The 20662-nt window shown below is 41.3% G+C and overlaps 1 protein-coding gene across 1 annotated transcript in view; it reads left to right on the plus strand.

Moving 5' to 3' along the window:
* Positions 1 to 4563: 4563 nt before the first annotated feature.
* Positions 4564 to 20662, plus strand: part of CPAMD8 (C3 and PZP like alpha-2-macroglobulin domain containing 8) — a 52871-nt gene continuing 36772 nt past the window's right edge. The window contains exons 1-17 of the mRNA XM_075444129.1: positions 4564 to 4745; positions 7039 to 7190; positions 8458 to 8480; positions 10989 to 11154; positions 11296 to 11348; positions 11834 to 11851; positions 12802 to 12856; positions 12991 to 13104; positions 13928 to 14012; positions 14311 to 14419; positions 14896 to 15123; positions 15290 to 15460; positions 15831 to 15959; positions 18227 to 18416; positions 19725 to 19897; positions 20007 to 20156; positions 20271 to 20432. Coding sequence (XP_075300244.1) covers positions 4663 to 4745; positions 7039 to 7190; positions 8458 to 8480; positions 10989 to 11154; positions 11296 to 11348; positions 11834 to 11851; positions 12802 to 12856; positions 12991 to 13104; positions 13928 to 14012; positions 14311 to 14419; positions 14896 to 15123; positions 15290 to 15460; positions 15831 to 15959; positions 18227 to 18416; positions 19725 to 19897; positions 20007 to 20156; positions 20271 to 20432 — 2061 coding nt within the window. The 5' untranslated portion in view covers positions 4564 to 4662. The remainder of the gene's footprint in view (positions 4746 to 7038; positions 7191 to 8457; positions 8481 to 10988; positions 11155 to 11295; positions 11349 to 11833; positions 11852 to 12801; positions 12857 to 12990; positions 13105 to 13927; positions 14013 to 14310; positions 14420 to 14895; positions 15124 to 15289; positions 15461 to 15830; positions 15960 to 18226; positions 18417 to 19724; positions 19898 to 20006; positions 20157 to 20270; positions 20433 to 20662) is intronic.

Here is a 20662-nt window from a genome sequence, read left to right on the forward strand (position 1 = left end):
TTCTCAAAATCTTTAAATAAGTGAGTACTGCCTCCTGTGCCTTGAGGTCTGGTCATCTCTGTGACAAGTTAGAGTGCTAACACTCATGCTGAGGCACTTAACAAGGGCTAATTATTAAGGGTGTGATCCTACCACTTGATTCTTGTGAGTAGTCTTACTGATTTGAATTTTGTAACTGAGGGGAAAAAAAGCAAAAGGAGGTACAGCTGTGAGTATCAGTACTCAAGAATTAGCATTATTTAGAACTTAAGTTTTTTGGCAAATATCTGTCTGAATTTTAACATTGCATGTAGTTTGTTTACTAGGTAGATAGGACGTGGCGGTGGGGGGGAAACTTTTTTCTGCAGCATAATGATGAGTAGAATGTACAAAGTGGTCAGGGTATAAATTAGATCTAGTCGGAACCAATATAGATATATTCACGCCTTCTTTTAAACTGCAGTCCCTCCCTCACCTTTCTGACACACCAGTACAGCTATACCAATCCCCTGCACACTTTCAACCTGGACAACTGCCTGAGATTCCTAAAATTTCATGAGGAGCAGAATTACGTTTTTTGTAAACGAAATAAAAATCTGAACTATGCACTGTGTGAGCGGTGGGTGAATATAGCCCATAGATTTGACTGATGAATAGTTTTTATACATAAGCAGTTCTTACAGAACTGCCTTTAAACTCCTAACTATTACCAGATGCGGGTTGCAGGCGGCTGCTGGAATTCCAACACCTGTTGCATCACACTGAATAGGATTCATTTTGGCAGGCACAGAAAATTCCATTTCAGCAATTAAATAGTTTGAAATGATATCTAAAGCCTCCTTTTTTTTTCAGACCAAGCTGATTCTAGCCTTATTTACAGGATTGCACATATTTTCGTAATTAGAAGATGGTTTGCAGTCCTTAGAGACTGTAATTGCCTGATATTTCTTGTAGTCAGTAAATATCAAATAGAAGATCTTTGGTCTGGAAGAAATCTCTCCTTTTGAAGAAGTTAACAATGATTTAGAAGGGCTATACTCCACATAATGATAATTTCTAGCTGTGGTTTCTGAAATGTAGACATACACAGTTTTGTGTTCAAAAATATTATAGCATTATGCTGAATATGATGGAGCTCCATTTTAGAAGTGTTCTCTGCTGCATTCATCAATTTGTTGCTCAATCATGTTGCTTCTTCGAAGTCCATACCCAGAGCTTTTCCAAAGAAAAAATGTGGATACATGTTTAGTAGCACTTTGTGGGTTTTTTGGTGCATACCCCAGAGATTTCGGGCATGAGTCTGTAAGGAACCATTTACGGGTCTGCTCTATAAAGAAGTATGGGTGATTACATGTAGAGATAATTGTTTTTTTGAAAGCATGATGCTGTTTCACCTGGAACATACCTGATCTCTGCAGGACTGTTGTCAAAATCATTGTTTTGATTGGTGAGATATTGTGCATTAGTTATAGGCTGCTATACCATGAGGACAGCAGAGGTGCTTCATTTTCATTTCACCTCCTTGTCTTTAATCAAAGGATTCCAACATGCTGTGAAGTGTTACCCTTAGGAAGGAGGCTAACATTAGTATTCCTACTTTGCAGACAGGAAAATATTGAGGCATACAGAGTACTGTGGATGTGTCTGAGAAAATGATGAAGTTGAAAAAGAATTTGGAATTACCAGATTTTGTATGTTTTGATTTGTCCCAATTAAAAAAGAAAATCCACTTTAATGTACTTTCTAAGAAGTTGCTTCTCATAAAGCCTAGCTGGTTTGCTTGGGAAACCGTTTCTGTGGTTCTGGAGTTTGAATGAGTTGGAAAAATAAACTGAAGGAGAACGCAGCAGTAAGGAAGAATCCACTCTTTTAAATTTAGACAATCCAGCTGTTTCCATTTCTAGTGAAGTTGCACAGGCCAAGCTGTGTTTTAAAACAGTTATTTTATTAAGAGTATCATAAACTGTTTGAAGTGCAACCTAGGTTTGACAGAGTTGGTGCAAGTTAATGTTGATGTCCACTGTGCCATAGTTGCGTTTAATATGGAGAAAGCGAAAACTAATGTTTTAGTGAAACATTTGTAGAAAAACGCAGCTCTTAAAAAAAATCTGAGTGGTGGGAATTATTTAATTACATGTAAAACCAGTGTAGTGTCAATTGAACTGACATCAAAGAATACCAGTGCAAGGTTTGTGGAGAGTGTTCATGTATTAAACTAATGAACATAATCTAACAAAATACATTACCTGTTCTTACAGATACTGCCTCACATCCTTGACCATCGTAGCTAGTACATAGCTGATACAACTCCAGTACAGGAAGAATAGTACCATTTGAGTACAGTTAGACATTTCTGAGGAATGGGAAGTTGGAGGAAAAACCCTATATACTTTAAAGATGGAGAGAAAAGATGTGTTACGAGGGGATCTCTTTGACTTTATGCTTTCTTGCACGTGTCTTCAATTTTGGGCAAACAAAAGAGTCCCCTGGTAGCTCTTGTAGCGTTTTTTTGTCATGTGAAGATACATGAGCAATGAAGTGAGCAAGAGAGGAGCAGTTGTGCTTAAATAGCACAGCGGCAAGCAAAATGGATTCAGCTTACAGAATATTAAAAGCTGAAAGCTGCTCCAAGACATTCTGCGACTCCTCCCACAGATGAGCTATAGCTAGAAAACTCCCATTTGAAAATAAGTAAAAATAACCTTTCCCAGGGTGGTAAGCAATCTTTAAAAACTTCTTGTTCAGTAGTGAGAGCGTAATTCTGATATTGTATTGAATAAAACTTCAGTTTTCTCTCCAGATCTTGACAGTTAGGATCTGTAGACAAACATTAGTCAAGGATTATGGATTTAATAAGAGTGGTTTAAATGGGTGATTTTTTTAAAACCTTCCAAACTTGCTTGGCTATGGTTTTAGCTGTTGTGTGCAATCCTAAAAACTGTAATGAGCCTTGCAAAATGCATAGTCCTTTAGATTTGAGACGTTTAAGTTGTCTGGTATAAGGAATTTTCAGGTGATGCACACTTTTTAAAGTCCTAACGTAGCTTTGCTTTTTGTTTTTCAGTTTGGCAAAATCTGTTCCCTCTTCTTCTAGATTGTTATGCCTCTCCATAAAAGTCAGACAATGCTGGTTTAAGATAAGTTTAAGTAGGAAAATGTAGCCATACCTAGCAGTGTTACCCATTACTGAGGATAATCTGAGTTTATCAAAAAGCTATCGAGTTAATGATTTTTTTTTAAGAGAAGTCATGTTAAAATTAGTGTAAGTTTCAAACAAGGTAAAAATTTAGACACCATTTAGTTGCTCTCCTGGCTACAAACTGATCGTCTTCTGCAGTCCTGTTGCTGAAGTAGTCAGGGAAACCTCACGGCTTTTCATGACTTTGTGTTTTTAGGGAATGGACTGACTTACAGCAAATGTGTTAGCTAGTAGTGATACTGCTAAAATGTGTGGTGATTTAAGTAATTTTTAAGAGGGAGAAAAAGAATTTTAGAAGTTTAGCACCTTTAGCAACTTGATTTGCTGTTTTTCATGTCAGAAGCTAGAAGAAAGGGCCTTTGGTAAACTATCGAGTTGACTTATCTGTATTTTTGCTAAATAAAATGCTAGGCTCTATATCAGTGATGTTCAGAAGAAATAGAACTGAGGTTCAAATAATGGAGCTAACCTAGGGGAAAAAAAAAAGGTTGTTTGCTTTTTTTTTCTGTTTACCTTAAGCCAGGTGTGTATGGTTGGGGTCCTGGCTTGCCTGGGTGCTCCCCAGCAAGGATCGGAGCAGTCGCTCCGTGGTGTCTGTGTGCAGCCTTCGATCCATCACCGTGAGACATGGCGTTTATTCCGTCAGCTCGCATCTCTGCTGTTGCTTTGGTTGTGCTTTTCCCTGCTCTGTGTAAGCTCTGCTCTTGCGCTGCACCCTCTGCTTCAGACTGGTGTAGTCAGAGCTCCCCCTCCTGTCTCCAGCCCCGGTAACCGCGGGCTGGGACCGAGGGATGGAGATGGATAGATGAGGGCCTAGGGATGGAGGAGGATGGAGCAGCGTCAGTCCCGGCACTGGGCTTTGAGTTGGGAAGCAGTTTTTTGGCGGTGCTCAGGGGAGTGCCTGGGAGTGCAGAGGCGCAGTTAATGGGACCGGACCACGCGGAGGGTGCTGTGCCCCGGTGCGAGCTGGCGGGACCCTTGGGATCCTAAGCTTTCACAGCTCTTGCACCTGCGTGAGGCGCCGGTGCCGGCCCCTTCAGAGACTCGGGAGGAAGGCAGAGAGCTGAGGCGGGTGGTCTCTGGTGGGGCTCGGTGGAAGAGGAGCCGATGCCATAGCAGCCCTCGGGAGGAAGGCTGCCAGGGCTGCGGGGGGGCCGGTGAAGGTGAGGAGCGGTGGCCGGAGCGGGCCGGGCAGCGCACCTGGGACCGGGCGGGAGGAGGCCGAGGGGCGGAGGTGCTGGGCCCGGCCCCCTGCCCAGGAGCGGGCGGGGAGCCGCAGACAAAGAGCCAGGGCCGGAGCCGAGCGGGCACCGGGGCCAGGAGGGGGCGGCCCGGGGGCGGGGACGCGGCGGGGGCGGTGGCCAGAGGCACCGGGGAGCCGAGCCCGGGAGCGGGGCGGCGGGGGAAGCTCGGGCTGCGCTCGCCGGGAACAAAAGGCTGCTGCTGCCCGCGGAGAGCGCCGTAGCCTGGGGCTCCGGAGCGCCATGCCCCGCCGAGAGCCCGGCTGCCTCTGGGGGGTCCTCCTGACCCTCTGCAGCCTGGGCGCAGCCCAGCCCCGGGAGCGCCAGTAAGTACCGGGGAGAGGCCGGGGACCCCGGCGGGCAGCCTGCCCGTGGATGGTGCCGGGGGGGGGGGTACGCGAACCCCTCCGCTCTGCGAGGGGCTTTGGGGGGGCTGCACCCGCCGCTTAACGAAGCCTGAGAAGGTCCCCTCGGGGACTGGGGTCGGGGAGGCGAGCTACGGCGGTTCCCGAGCTGAGCGGCACGTTTGTACTCGCCGGTGCAAAAGTGCATAGCACAGGGAAAGGAGGGAGGGGGGGAGAAAAAAAGAAGAAAGCCTTCTCAGAAATACCTGCCTCTAGCTGCTCCAGCGTGCGGCTGCAAAGCTTTTATCTGCAAACAATTATTTAAGGAATCCGGGGTGTTGCGCAGGGGCTGCTGTTGTGCTTGGGGTGGTTGAAAGTAATGTTGGTTGCTCCTGAAGAGCATGTGAAGCATTCTTGTGGGGAAAATCATCCAGGGAGAAACATTTTACTGCGGGGAAAGTTCTCTGGCTTTTAGAAATTGAATCCACGGCTCATTTCAGTGTGTTTAGGTTAACTTTGATTAAGGTTTGCTTTGTTCTTTATCCCTAGCTTATTATAGCCTATCAACATCATGAATAGCTGCATTAACTGAGTGCCATGGAGAAGTTATTTTCACTTGCTTACTAGAAAATATTTCACATCCTGCCAAGTTTTGGTGTAACCTGACAGAGCTGTGTGTCAACGGTGCTTAAAGGATCTGTCCAGTCACTGTCAAGTTAACTGTTTAATTGCTAAGTTAAATATTTAATATTAAAATGTCACTTAAGTGATTTAAATAGCTGTATCAACGGGCTGATACTTCGGAAAGAGCTGCAGCAGTTTGGAGCAACGTGAATACATGTGCTTCACATATGGCACTGTAGTGCTGTGCTTATGTGACAGTTTGAATCTAATCATTTCATACTGGATGCAGATGGGTACTCTTTCTCCCTCTGCAACTACAGCGGCTATGTCTTTCTTACCAAGAATTTGCAGGCCAAGTAGTAACTTTTTATTGTTATTTATTATCATTCTGATGAATTTTCAAACCTGGGAACCATAAGGTTTTGAATCTGCAAGCACCCCATGCTATTTAACTCAAATGCCACAGAGATCTGAACTTCCTTTGGGGGTAATGGGATCTCCATGGCAATGAGGCCTGCTGAGAGAGAAACACGGGGTTGGAATTTGATGAAAGATGACTTGGGGGCTGTAAAACACCATCATCCTCATCCCAAAGTGATAATTAATCATGAACTAAAGCAACTTGGCTCAGGGAACTGTAGAAAGGCATGGGCTGAGAAATTGGGCTTAAAGAGTCATATGAGGAATTGCCTCATTTAAAAAAGTCTTTTTGGGTAGAAAAACCCCCAGAAAGGTGTGTCATGAAGAGAGTATAAATGCGTTGCTTACAGCCCAATGCATCAAAGAGCTCAGAGTCTGTAATGCTTTTAGTTGACAAGTTCATGGCATGGTGCCATTCAGCGCAGAGGAGTGGTACAGATTCCATTCAGAAACACAAGGATTGTAGTATATATGGGAGGTCGTCTAGGGTGGCTTTAAAACCGTCTGTGTGCCTGCTAAAATAATTCCATTTTGCCAGGTTTTTTTAACTTGCAGGATGTAATTATTTGAACAAAAAAAGTGGTAGAAGAACTGAGAATCTGAGCTCAATCTTGTGACTGCAGTTTGAGCTGCTTCTGCATAAATTGGAAGTTCAGACACATTACATGTATGCGAGTCTGACATGTAGAAAGCGCTGAGTGTCAGCACTGAGAGTCACTTCTTTTTTTGTATATCAAATTGAACTATAGAAACGGAGCCATGAATAAGCATTGGGGCAGAAATGTTAGATGTATCTAAATTGTTTCAAAACAAAGCATTATCTACGAAACTCTCCTGGAGGTTCAGGTACCTTCTCATTCTTTCATGAACTTCAGCTTTTTTATGATTAGCTAGTTGTATATTTAGTTTGTTGGTGTATAATATGTAAATAAATTTCTATATAATATAAATCTATAAATATAAATAAAGCAATAAACATCGATATTACTATCTTTATTTAAATACTAAGGATTTGTAAGCCACTTAGGCTCTGTTTGTTTCTATGTGCATTTTAATTTCATTTTATGCGTATTAGATATAGGCCTGGACTGCTGGTGGTCACAAATGTGACGCTACAGGGGCAAATATGTTAGTCTGTTCTTTTTCTTTTGTTAAACGTAAAGTGGCTTACAAATTAAGATCATGCTCTTGTTGCTGTTCTTGACCATCCACTTCCAATTTTGCTCTTCAGGGGCTATTTGATTGCGGCACCTTCTGTTTTCCGATCTGGTGTGGAGGAAGCTATAAGTGTAACCATCTTTAACTCTGTGAAGGAGACAACAGTCCAGATTCAGTTAGTAGTCAAAGGAGAAACTGTGTCACGAGGCCACGGAACAGTTCTGGGTAAGTTCCTGTAATTCTGAAGTTGAAAACTAGTTTATAAGTTGAGGTGCTGTGGGAGCACATCAGTATCTCTCTGAAGATTGCTTTAGGTGATAACAGGACTAGAACCAAACTAATATTTAATACATTGACTACTGCTAATTTTTCTCAGTTGATTGTGCAAATGTGGTTTTGATGTATGTGATTGCAAACATCCAAGGCTGATAATTTTGCAACACCAAGACATAGAGAGACCCTGAATAACTGATATTCAGGAGTTTTATAGTGAATATATTTCCTTTTGAAACCTGAATTTTTGACACTGGGGAGCTATATAAGGAATAAGATAAGCTGACTTTAAAGAAAAATGTAAAATCTACGTCATCATAATTTTCTACCCTTATTTTAAAGTGAGTGCTGGAAATGCAATGTCTCCATCTTCAGGACTGATTATTGCTGAGAGAGGTGATAATATTTGTGCAGTTGGATGTCTTTAAAATCCATGACAGATACTTCTCTGTCCTGTATGTAAAGACAAAAAGTGTTTTGATTATGTCCAACTTCATACCGAATGAATTTACATTAGTGAAAATGAAGTCCAAGTAGCACTGTTCTACCACTGCTAGTAGTGGTGGAAGCTGTAATATAGACAAGGCTCAGGCAATCAGGCTCTTTAACCATCATGTTTTAACCCTTCTGTGTGTAAAAACTGGGAGTTATATAAAAGCCATTTCCTTTCTTGAAACAGTCTCTGGTTTTATCCTTTCCTTGTTGTCTTTGAAATTGACTGGCAATTGCTAAGTAATTCAAAGGGAGTGATGCTTACACGTGGACAACATATGCTAAAGAGAAATCTTAGGTATGGCTGTATCCAGCAATCAAAGTAGATTCTATGAGTGTTTGTTTTGAGAATTATTCAAGTCCCAAAAGAAGCCAGGTCCTTTTTACAGCAAAATATTTCTATAAGCATAGGATGCCCTGTGCTGAAACCTCAGCCTTGGTGGTAATTTCTAACCATAGAGCACTTTGCAGTTTACCTTGGGCAAAAAATGTAAATAAATGTGGATGGAATTTATTATGCAGACCTCTAGTAGGTCCGACTTGCTCACTGTGCAGATTATTTTACTCAGTACAGGAAAATTACTCCAGGTGAAATGTTAATGAATGGGTATTGCAATTAGTGGCTCTATGACATGGAGTCACCTTTCACCCAACTGCAAATGTCTAAAATATTAGTACCTTAGCTTGAGAAGACTGACCCTCTCTCTCTCTCTGTCTCTCATTTTAGATAAAGGAACAATTAAATTGAAGGTGAGTGTCAGTTTTTTTATGACGGTTTTGGTAGAAACATGAGGGGCTTGCTTGCAACTACATCAGGCATTGCTCTCTGAGCAGCTGAGGCACAAATACAGGTCACGTTCTGGTGCACACACTAAGAAGGAAGCAACCTTTGCAAGAGGAAGAGTGTAAAGTGAACAAAGTTTAATCCATCACAGCTCATCTGTCAAGGCCTTGCACCACTGAAGAAAATCAATGGCTGAATCTGTGGTTCATCGCTCAACATAAAGTTCTGTGCTGTGACTATTTTATAAGAATGGCAGTACGTATTGCTATGTAAGTGATGTGGAACATTGAGCAGACCACAGAAATCCATAGAAATGGCAGATTATTGAACATTGTGTCTCTGCTAGTTATTCTGGTACTACTATGTTATTTTAAAAACATAGCATTTCACTAGTTTTGTCACCATTTTAGCCTTTCACATTAGTCATTTTTTTGCCATCAGCATAGCCCATAAAATGAAGCTTACCCATACTAAAGAGATGGAGGGAATGAGAGTAACTCTTTATTTCCAAAGAGGATTTGTAGTGGAGTGGAATGATGATGAATTTAAATGCAATTCTGCTAGAGAGTTCCAGTAGCCATTAAAAATAAATTACATATATTTACCTTAGCAAATCACACTTTTTAAACCAATACCTAGCTTTATTTGAATCCCTAGGATACTGGAGGTCTGGGTGCAGTGAAAGATACTCATTCTTACAGCAGAAAGACGCCCTGTGAAAGATCTCCCCTGCTTTGCACCTTGTGTGAGTTATCCTTCCTCATGCCAATGAGCAAGCTAAATGCTACCAATTCAGAGTTCACTGTTCGTTGAAAGAAGTAATTTAGTTTATGCTATATGTAGGACTGAGTGATACCATACAGAGAAAAATGAAGCCATTTTCATGGTTGCTGTGAGATAATTTGACGTGCTTCCATTGTAGTACAGGACTTTTGTCTCTATCCCTCTTCCTAGATCTTTGAAAAGTGGAGTGTAAATTCAAAGCAGTATGAGTTTTTTCGTCTTGTTATTGGTTAAGCACGATCAAAACATTTGGAACTGGAAGAGGTATTGTTTGGTGATTTGCTGTAGAAGATTATTACTTGAAATGTAGGCAAAATGGAGCTGGACTGACAAACCAGTCTTAAAAGTGTTGGATCTCTTAACTTGGTCAGGACTTGCTTTGGAGTTGTCACCTCTAATGGGAGGTATAAAGGGGATGGGTGGAACAAATGATGTAAATATCATATTGTGATGAGCTTCTGGAAAGCAGTAGCTATAACATGCTGAGCTGTAGGCTCTGGATAGTATGCAAGATTAATCCCTGTAGCATATGACTGGGGAAAAAACCCTCCACACTGCATTGCTAACTCTTGACTGAAGCTGGTCGTGTCTGAATGAGTCTTTGCTAGGCAGTGCCATAAGAAAAACAATCTGTTTTCTTTGCAGTGGATCCAGGTATTTGGGAACAGTTCTGTTGTATTACTGTAGCACAGCACACGTCTTCACTGCTCCTGCTGCGTCAGCTACGTCTTCATTGGCCTATAAGTACATTAAAGCCTTTTATTTACAGAAGTCTAACTAGCTTGGTGGTGGTCTGTCACGACTGATTGGATCTCTTCTGCCTTGGTGGCGTACCCCAGAGTTTTCTCTGCCTTCTCTGTAATTATTATATGGCTGATGTTGATATTGCTCTGTCCTGCCAGTAGTTAAACTGTGTCAGGGAATTAGGTTCTAGAAAGGGCTTGATACTTCCCCGCCTCTGCACTTTGCTATGTTGATAGAAGAATATTTAAGTATCTATTCCTTTCATTTCAAGAAGGTATAGTGCAGACCTATGTAACAGGAAACATCAGCAGTTATACCAAATGCTATAGATTTTCTTTATCCAAAGACTGTAACTTGCTGTTGAATAAAATCTGCAGTGTCATTGCTGATTTTTGTTTTATTTATTTTATTTTTTCACTCTTGAATTATGACTTATTATAATAATATTTCTATATTATCAGATTTTTTACTTCATAATTTTTAATCTAACATCATTTAAAAAATCTTTTATTTCTCTGAGCAACTGGTTGAAAATGTGCAAGCATGCATGTTTTGTTTGGGTGGTTGGTTTTCTTTTGTATGTGTGTTTTTTTTGTGTTTTCCCTTCTGTCGGTATAGCTATGTCTACCATAGTATGGTTGATTTCCCTGTGTAACACATCTTCTATAGTGGAAGCTGCACATGTAGATCAAATATCACTTGGCTTGAGTGATAAAGAAAGGGTAGAAGAGAATTTCCTGGTGTGTTTTTAGCATTACTTTTGCCTCCTTTGAAGTTTATACAGTGTAAAAGATCTAGTATGTTCTTCATTTTCTTTTTATTACTAATACATAGTTACAGCAAAATGCAGCAGGTGGCTGCTCTTTGCTCACTTCAGTTCCAGTTATATTCCCCAGAAAGCTTGTAGGCTTTTCTGTGTCTTCCTCACCTCATGGTCTGTTTTCTAGGTTCCTTCAGGACTTCGTGGACAAGCACATCTAAAAGTCTGGGGCAACCGGCATCTAGCAGAGGAAGGCTACATTTTTCACAACTATACCACAGTAACTATTGATAGCAAAGGATCATCAGTGTTCATCCAGACTGATAAACCTGTCTATAAACCCAAGCAGAAAGGTAAACTGACCTTTGAGAACTTGCCAGATACTAGGGCTGCTTTCAAGCAAACCTTTTTTTCAAGGGTAGATTCTAGGATGAGATGTTCTGTTCACTATCAGCTGTGATGAGTAATAAATTTCTCCTCTTTTCCTTTTTTAGTGTTGATAAACCTCTTTATGGTGACTTCTGACTTGAGACCAGTCAATGACAGGGTAAAGAAAACTGTTTGCTTTCACACTGTAAAATATGATGGAATACCTGGCAACGTGTATTTTATTCTAATGTACATTTATGCAGAAATATAATATATATTATATATATATAATATTTAGGCATATATTGTGATTTCTTGTTATTTCCAATTTAGGTTTTTTTTCATTTGGTCACATTACTGTTGAAGAATACACACTTTTGTGGTGCCAACAAATACAATGTTTACTATGCCAGTCTAAGCAGTTAGAAGAATTTTTCAGACACTTGTATTCTATTTAGGTAATGGACAGAGATGCAAAGTATTGCTTTTCCAGTTAGATGTGTGAATGAAATGTAGGTTTCTCAGGCTACTCTTACCAAAGAAGAGATATTTAAACTTCGTCACTTTGTGTATCATACCTTATACTCGGCAGTTCATCACAAGAAGCAGAAAAGTAGCTTTGTTTCATAAAGCCTTTTATTCTTTTTTTTTTTTCTCTTTCAGATTGAAGCTTATGTGGTGGTGAGTATCTGTCTGCCAATCATCTAGCATGTATCCTGTAGAGGCACAAGATTCTTGTAGCCTTGAGAGGAACAAGTCACACGTCTGTACCTTTTCAAGTCCATTATGGCCATTCTCAGCTGTAACCTATGCAATTGTCTCTATCCCTGTGTCTTCAACTGATCTTTGTGTCTTGCTTTTTTGTTATCACCAACAAATATACTTGTATTCTACTTCAGTTTCAGAAATCCATTCCCATTTTTCAGCCTGAGAAGAATTGGCTAGATTCACTGGGGTTTACAAATGTAACAGTCCCACTCAATTTCTCCCTTCTTTTCAATGCAGACACACTCCTATCCTTCATCTGGCTGGGCTGATATAGCAGGGCCAATCTCATCTCTGCACCCAAACATTATGATAGTGGACAATAGAAAGTCATGGCAAGGAAAGGGTGCTCCTGTCTTCTTCTTTATGAGGTGAATGAGAGGTTCCTTCTGTGTCTAGTCTTTTTTTAAACCATGTGTTTTCTTTAGCTGTCAGCAAGCAGAATTCACCCTCTTCTCTTGTTTGCATTCAGTCACAGATTTAATGCTGACAAAAACAGTGGGATTAATTTCATCTGACTTTGTCACCTGAAGATTGTCTTGCTAGTTGTACAGCTCTCTTTGTGAATAGAAAGAAAGCGTCTTCAGAGGCCAGTTCATTCCATCCAAAATAGGTGTCTTAAGATAGGTGGAAGATCTGCCACTTGACAGTCGTTGCTTGTGTGCATTGGTTAGAGAAGCAGTGTCCTTAAACGTGTACTGAATTTTAGAAAACAAATACCCCTGGTAAAGTATCTTCATAAATTTTTGACAGATGTTAGTTACATTTGAGCTGTTAATGAAGTGTTCTTTGTTGCAAACTGAGTTAAATGTATTAGTGATAATCATTTTCACTGTGATGTTTCTTATTCCTAAACCACTATGCAGGATCCTCGGGGGTCTCGTATGATAGAGTGGAGCAATTTGAAGCCATTTTGTTGTGGTAAGTTTCAGATAATTTTTTCGCAGTGTATTGTTATTTGCCTTTGCTTCTGCTTACACTGAGTTGTGTTCAGTGACCTTTGACAAGGGCTGATGAGCGACACAGAGTTTGCAGTATGTTGTTTCCTTTTTCAGGTATTGTAAATATGACTTTTCCTTTGTCTGATCAGCCGGTGTTCGGTGAATGGCTCATCTTTGCTGAAATGCAGGGGCACACGTACAACAAATCCTTTGAAGTTCAGAAATATGGTGAGTTGTATTCAGATCGACTTTGACTATAACCCAAGTGCATTTGGAAGAACAAAACAGTATGAAATGTTTTAACTTGAGGTAAAACACCTGAGAAATAATGCATTTAAAATGTCACGAGGAAGAATTCTTTAGAGGCTCTGGACTTCAGGGACATAGACACTTGCAACTTAACCAAGGCCTTTATTCCTGTCCTCCACACTTCACACAGTAATGGACCTGAAATGGAGTGTCACATTGCATGATCTATTTATGTAACAAAGATTTAATTTTACTTTGGAAAACTCTTTAAGATGCTTCCAGTCTGTCAGTGCTTCCCTTCCTTTCCCAGAGGCCTCCTTGGAATTCTGAATTCTTTTTTTGCTACCCTCCTTTTCAGTCTCAAAGTCCTGCTGTTTGATGAAAGGTGGGCATCACTTCACCCAGCACACCAGCTATGGCATCTGACCTGATCACACAAGCATTTATAGACACTGACAACTGCTCGTGTCTCAGCTCTATTCCTGACACATCGTGGATGAGTCGGTAGTGAATTGTCCTTTTTACCATGTATCAAAGAAAAGTTTGGGCTCAAATCCTGGTACACAGATCCCTCTGAAAAGAAGTAAAAATCTAAGGGTGTTTTGCTAAGGTCGTCTTGCCAAGATGGTCTTGGTTTGCTGCTTTTGTTGTTTTGTTCTCTGCTGAGTGCTGTCCTAATGTTGACTGCACTGCCCTCATCCGACCACAAGCAGTGATCTTGTCAGAGCTATGTATGCTTTTGCTATAATCTGGACAATAAGATCTGCTTGACAAGATTCTGTTGTATTTCTTTTCATTGTAGTATTACCAAAGTTTGAGTTGCTGATTGACCCCCCTCGCTACATTCGTGACCTTTCACTGTGTGAAAAAGGAACTGTCCATGCCAGGTAGGAACATGTCCCAGATAAAGTTTCACTGCTATGGATTGTAGTACAGCGACAGGATGGTGCGGTCACTGGAGCTTAGATCTCATCTGCTGCAGAGTTTTCAGATGATTTCTGGTCATCATCAGAAGCTTTCCTATGTAGGAGCCATCATAAAGCTTGTTAACAATAACAAGCTGGAAGACCTTCTGTATATATTTTTTCTGTTTGCTAGATGTGCAGGTCACGTGGTACTAGCCTTGATAGAGTCAGGAAAACAGAAAACAAATGGAAGTTATTAATTATCTTCTTTCCATTTCAGATATACATTCGGAAAACCAGTGACAGGAAAGTTAATTGTCAATATGACTATAAATGGCGTAGGGTACTACAGGCATGAAGTGGGACACCCTGTCCTCAAGACAACCCAGGTGAGGGAGACCATGGGGTCAGCTGTGATAAAATGCCTGATCTGTACTCTCTGACGTTAATACCACAGCTCTTATTTTGTTACTGATGGGATATCAGAAAAGAAATAAATAAATGTGATAATTTGGTCCAGCATAATAAAAATATTGCTTTTTTTACATGTTATGTTTATGACTGGGGGGGGATGAGAATTTGTTGCCATAGTATTAATCTGGTTTTAGAGCATGTGGGGCTGAGGGAGAGCATGAGAATGAGGGACTGTGACAGAGCTAGTCCAGACTATGGATAAGGACGGAAAATGAAACTTTCTTTCTTTCCTCCTTCCTTCACCCACTCCCCAATTAATTCCTTCCACTTCACATCCTTTAAAAATACTGCTGCAAACTCCTGTCAGGTGTTTATGCTATAAATTTGGCTTCTAGACCCTTTTTGAATGTGAATGCAAACTTATGTTTCCGTTCCCCAATACGCTTCGTAGATTGATGGCTCTGCTGTTTTTGATGTGTGTGTGAAAGACATGATGCCAGCTGATGTTCCGGAACATTTTCGAGGCACAGTCAATATCTGGGCCACAGTGATCAGCTCTGATGGGAGCAAGCAAGTTACGTTTGATGACTCAACACCTGTTCAAAAGCAGCTGATTGATATCAAGTACTCCAAGGATACCAGAAAACAGTTCAAACCTGGACTGCCTTACAAAGGAAAGGTAAGACTGAAAGTAGACACTGACATGTGGCTTATACAAAGTTCTACTGACGTGATCCCAGGATGTTACACCATGTTCTGGTGTGTTTTTTCCACATGCTGTTTCTGTCACTGACTGGAATTGCTGATAACGTAAACCCCGTTGTTCTATAAATGGAACACTGTAGGTAGAAGTCACTTACCCTGATGGAAGTCCAGCTGACAGAGTCACTGTCCGTATTAAAGCTGAACTCACACCGAAGGACAACGTTTATACAAGTGAACTGGTATCAAGAAATGGCCTGGTGGAGTTTGAAATCCCCTCCATCCCTACAGCTGCTCAATATGTCTGGCTGGAGGTGGGTGAAAGCTTTTATGGGATTAACAGGCTTTAACGTAACTAATCTTGTCAAACCTGCACTTTAGAAATCAGTGCTACAAACAGGAAATCAGTGTCTTTTAGCTTCAACTTCTTGATTTAAATGCAACAAACACTCACTTTGTTTCTTGCTGCCAGCAGAACTGATGTTGATAACCATCATGAAAAGGTGCTTCCCCAGATACAGTTTAGCATAGTAGTAAGGGTCTGATATTTTTTGGAGAGTACTGTTGCTATGTAAAATTGAACAGCTGGAAAGTATAAAATGGGAGATGGGGATTCAGTGTAAGAAGAGAGTACAAATCAGGCTTCCTATATATGCATAACATTCAGATGTAACTTCTGTTAAGACCAAGGTGACGGCGATTGATGGGAAACCGTCTGGGGATCAGTATCTGCCAAACTACTTGTCCATCAGTAGCTGGTACTCGCCCAGCAAGTGTCACATCCAGCTCCAGGCACCAGATAAACCTTTCCAGGTATGTTGGCTTCATACTCCATCATGGCAACAACTGCATTTCTTGGCTTAAAGTACTTTGTTGTAGTTAAATGTTTCTAGCCATTTCTGTTTCTGGGATCCTGGACTGTTATTGTTTCCACTACAAAGGTTGAAATAGCTGCGCTTCAGCCACCAACTAATTGTTCAGTGTGGGGTGCACATAGTTCTAAGCAAAGTACCTTTGATGCTTTGCACAGCGTGGCATTCTCGTTTATGTTGTGGGGACAGAGGAGAGAGGGTGGGTGTAGGCACTGACAACATTTAAGTTTTTCGTATTTGTTTGTTCTGTGAACCTCCAGTATCATTCACCTATGAATCGTTTTGTGAAAATGACATGCTTTAGTTCAAGTCGACAAACGTTGGAAAATTGGAAGTGATGTTAGTGGGAGTGGCTTAATTACTAAAGATCTGAGTGAGGGCTATGTAGTCTCACTAGAACTTCCAGTTTAAATCTCAGCTGAATCTGTTTAGTCTTCCAGTTATCGGGCTATGAACATAGTTATCTTGTTGTCTTTTGTATTTTTTGTAGGAGCTTCTCTAAAAATGTAGTCCTTCCATGTAAAAGTTGTGGTGATCTCTCTCTCCTCAAGGAAAGATCTGATTTAACCATGATTCCTGTTGCGTATTGTTTTGCTGAGAGGTGTTTAGGGTTTGTTCTCTACCCAAGAAGATGCTCCGAGGGTCTTCATGTTGCTTTGTGGAAAAAAATCCTAATGTGGGTTTTGGCAATATACACACTTAGATTTCTATTATCAGCAGATCCGTCAGGTTGGTTTCAGACTCTTTATATCCAGGTAACAATAGGGTGTTTTATCATGGAATTTCATGGAAGTTTAATGGCTAATTAATCTTTTACAAGTTTCCTGAGGTATGGAGAGGGGATTATACACTGCTAATCTGAACACATTGTTCTTATTATAACCTGATTAGAACTAATTCTTCTGTGGGAAAGCTAGGAGTTAGATGACCAGCTGATGTGAGAACTGTTTCCCTGCTTTGCCAGCTCTTGCTGGGTGTTCCAATTAGCTACATTCATTTTTTAATGAATTGTTTCATCATTTGCACTGGGGAATTCTTAATACTTCAAATATTTAATGTCACGAGGCACTTGGACTCTGTGGCATTCTCACTGTATTTAACCATTAGCATCTCCTTCTGGTCAAGTCCTTGCACTTTGGTTTGTACCATGTGTACATTCTGGAAAGATAATACTGGTAGTGCTGAAGAAAGAGGTTTTTTTAAAGACTGAGGTTTAACATTGCTGTTCAGCCTTAACAGTCTTAGTTGGGCACTGCTATGCTTTAAATGGCAGGAGGATCAGGAGTGGAAGTTGCTGAAGAAAGCCTACTTAACACAAGCGTTAGCTGCTCCTCATATCCCAGTAGCAAGAAGTTTGTGTTCCTAGGAAAGTCGGCTGCTCCCCAGAAGGCTTATCACTCAGCCAGACGTGACGGTCCTAATCCCAGGACTGAGCACTGATGTCTGTTCTGTTGGGATTGGCAGTGTGTGTGGGATTTTGTCACCAGGGGATTCAGTGCTTTGTGAGTACCTCTGGGTGTAGGACTTCGGTGCACAAAAGCTGCAGGAAGTCAGTGTGCTGTTCTGAAGCCTATTGCAGGCATCAGATGAGCTTACTTAGAAAAAAGATGCTCTCTTCTCATTTATTTGTATGTTTGACAGCTCCTTGAGTGCCAGACGTGCAAATTAATATCAAGACTTGTGTAATTTGAAAGCATTTTCCCTTCAGATCTATTCCCAGTAATTTCATGCCACATTGGTTATGTTTGAATTAGTATTTGCCATATGAAAGTAATCACCATGTATAATCTCAATTAAACTGCAAAGACTATCAAACGCACATCACTTCCCACCCCCAATCCATCTCTCTTCTTTTTTGGGCTGCACTACTGAAGGGGTGACTAAAATTCAACCAATTCTGACAGCTGCTCTGTGCCAAAAGGCTTAACTTTCAAGATTCCAGAGATTCCTTTATTGTTTTCATTAATGCATACAACCCCCCAGCCCATTCTGTTAGATTTGCAGGGAGTGAAGAGCTGAACACAGGCCCCTTTTTATTGTGAAGAAAGTCCATGAAAACAGTGCTAGTGTACTTTTCAATGCATACATTTCTTAGGAGAGGGGCCACATCTCTTGTGGACTGAAACCCAGATAGATTTCTGTGCTTTATAAATAAAAAGCATGCGTTGTAACAGACCAGATCTTTTGCTTTTCTGTCTCTGGGTGCAGGTAGGAGAGGAGGCTTGGATTGCAGTGAAGTCCACGTGTCCTTGCAACTTCAGTCTACATTATGAAGTGGCATCGCGAGGCAACATTGTCCTTTCAGGACTGCAGCCCAGTAACATCACCCAGCAGAGGAGCAAAAGAGCCACCCTTCCCTTTGAGAAGAACACTGATATCACACACCTTCCAGGAACAGGTAGCTAGCATCAGAAATGCAGACTTGCCCCTATTTTCAGGGAACAGCAACTTTTCTGCAGACCTCAGTATCCTCTTTATTGAATCTGATGCTCCTTAAAGAGCATAGAATAATTTTGTGCAAGAAAAACAGTGATATCCATTGTGCACATAGTCAAATATAAAAAATCAAGTCAGTTATAGAAAAAGATAAATTTCTCCAAGAGAGGTAACTCTTGAGAGTTTTCTCTAGTCTTTCTCTGTTAAGAAACCTCTAGTCTTTCTTAATGTGCTGGGCTTGGAATCAGCTGAGTGGTAAGGAAGCGTATGAGGGGGCTGGGGCAATTTACGAAGCTAAGTTGAGCTTAAACTGGGAAGAGGACACTAGGGGATGGACTGATAACATGGATCAGGCTAAAGGAAAAGATCGTGCAGTTAGCCTGGGGAAGGGAAATGAGGTGTGGGCTCCTAGTCTGTACAAGTAATAACGGAAAGATAAAAACCTGGTGAATTCGGGGAACAGGGGCATAAAGAATGGTATGCTTGGGAAGATGCATGCAACGGCTGCCAAAGGAAAAGTCTGTCTGTCCTAGTAATGTATCTGCAATAGCAGCCAGTTGTAGATAGTTTGGAAAAAAATAAAAGACATGTCCCTAGATGTACCCGCCCAGCAATCAGTGGTTTAAGAATTGGTAGTAACTTTCTGCACTGAAGCTTGATTCTGAGCTTCTGTATTTATGGGTTGCCCAGAGACATTGTGGTCGCTCCATCACTGGAAGTGTTCAAGGTCAGGTTGGATGGGGCTTTAAGCAACCTGACTAGTGGAAGATGTCCCCTGCTCACAGCAGGAGGGTTGGAACTAGATGATCCTTAAAAGTCTCTTCCAGCTCAAACCATTCTATGATTCTATTTAACTGCTGCTAGTGAAATGATGCTCTATAAACTGCATAATCCTGTTTCAAATTCATTTATACTTTTTCTCTCGGCAGCATTCTACAGCAATAGATACCCTCTTGTGTTTTTTTAAATGGCTTGATAACTTAAGTGCATATCTCCTTGAATTTATGTCAGGAAAAATGCTGGGTAGTCATTCTCTATCCATCTTCTCTGTACTGCTCATAACGTTATGGGTGCTAATTGCCTATCGTCTTACACAAGGAAAAGAAAAAGGAAAGGAAAAGATTCTGAGTTCAAGAAGAACTTGCGCAACAGGAACAAGGGAAGGATGCAAGTCTTGGGTGTAGAGTTCTGTGCCTCGCAGCATTTGGATGGGGCAGGAAGAGAGTGATTTTGATAAATAACACTGTCCTTTTTACAATTTATTTTTTAGCACCTACTGATATGCCTGCAGCAGAGGTTGAAGTCTGCATGACATTCCTCCGGTTCTCAGTAGTTCACAACATGGCTCCCTTGGGCCGTCTTCTGGTGTATTATGTCAGGGAGAACGGAGAAGGGGTTACAGACAGCCTGCAGTTCACTGTGAAGTCCTCCTTTGAAAATCAGGTATTGGCAACGTAGCCAGTGGAGAGGGAGGAGTGGTGTCTTGTTACTCTTCTTAGTTTTGTCTGCTGGTTATGAGTCAAGATAATGAGACTTAACGTTAAATTCCTAGGTTGCAGTGGCGCTCTCAGCAAATGAGACCAGACCTGGTGATGTTGTGAACATCAAGGTCAAGGCTGCAAAATCAAGCTGTGTCTGTATTGCCACTGTGGATAAGAGTGTCTACTTGCTGAAGACAGGTTTTCAGCTGACAGCCAGTCAGGTAAAAGGAAGCTGAAGGCACTGATGTCTTTTTCTTAATGCTGCTATCTGCACTTTACCTTTAGTAAGTAGCCTTTATACCTAAAGGATAGCAGTTTCCTCTGGTTCCCTGCAGGTTTTTCAAGAGCTTGCAGAGTATGATGTATCTGATGCTTTTGGAGCTCTGAAGGAAGAGGGGCACTTCTGGTGGCCAGGCATGTCCTCGCGTAGACGCCGTAGATCTTCTGTCTTTCCCTGGCACTGGGACATCACCAAGGATGCTCGCTTCGCGTTTACAGTAGGAAGAATCAGCCTCACTTCTCTATGGAGTGTCTTTTGTACTGTCATATTTGCAGGATAATTTTCTGCTCCATAGGCCCTTATTTGTTTCATATCAGAGCTGTTTCTCCAGGGGGTAGGCTGAAAAGTAATTTCTGAGAACAGAGAATAAACTGTTCCAGCAAAGATGTTGGAGAAATGCACTTTGATTTTGGCCAATCTTGATAAGAGGGCCAGATATCCAATTGG

The sequence above is a fragment of the Opisthocomus hoazin genome, chromosome 27, assembly GCF_030867145.1.
Source record: "Opisthocomus hoazin isolate bOpiHoa1 chromosome 27, bOpiHoa1.hap1, whole genome shotgun sequence".
NCBI classification, from domain to species: Eukaryota; Metazoa; Chordata; class Aves; order Opisthocomiformes; family Opisthocomidae; genus Opisthocomus; species Opisthocomus hoazin.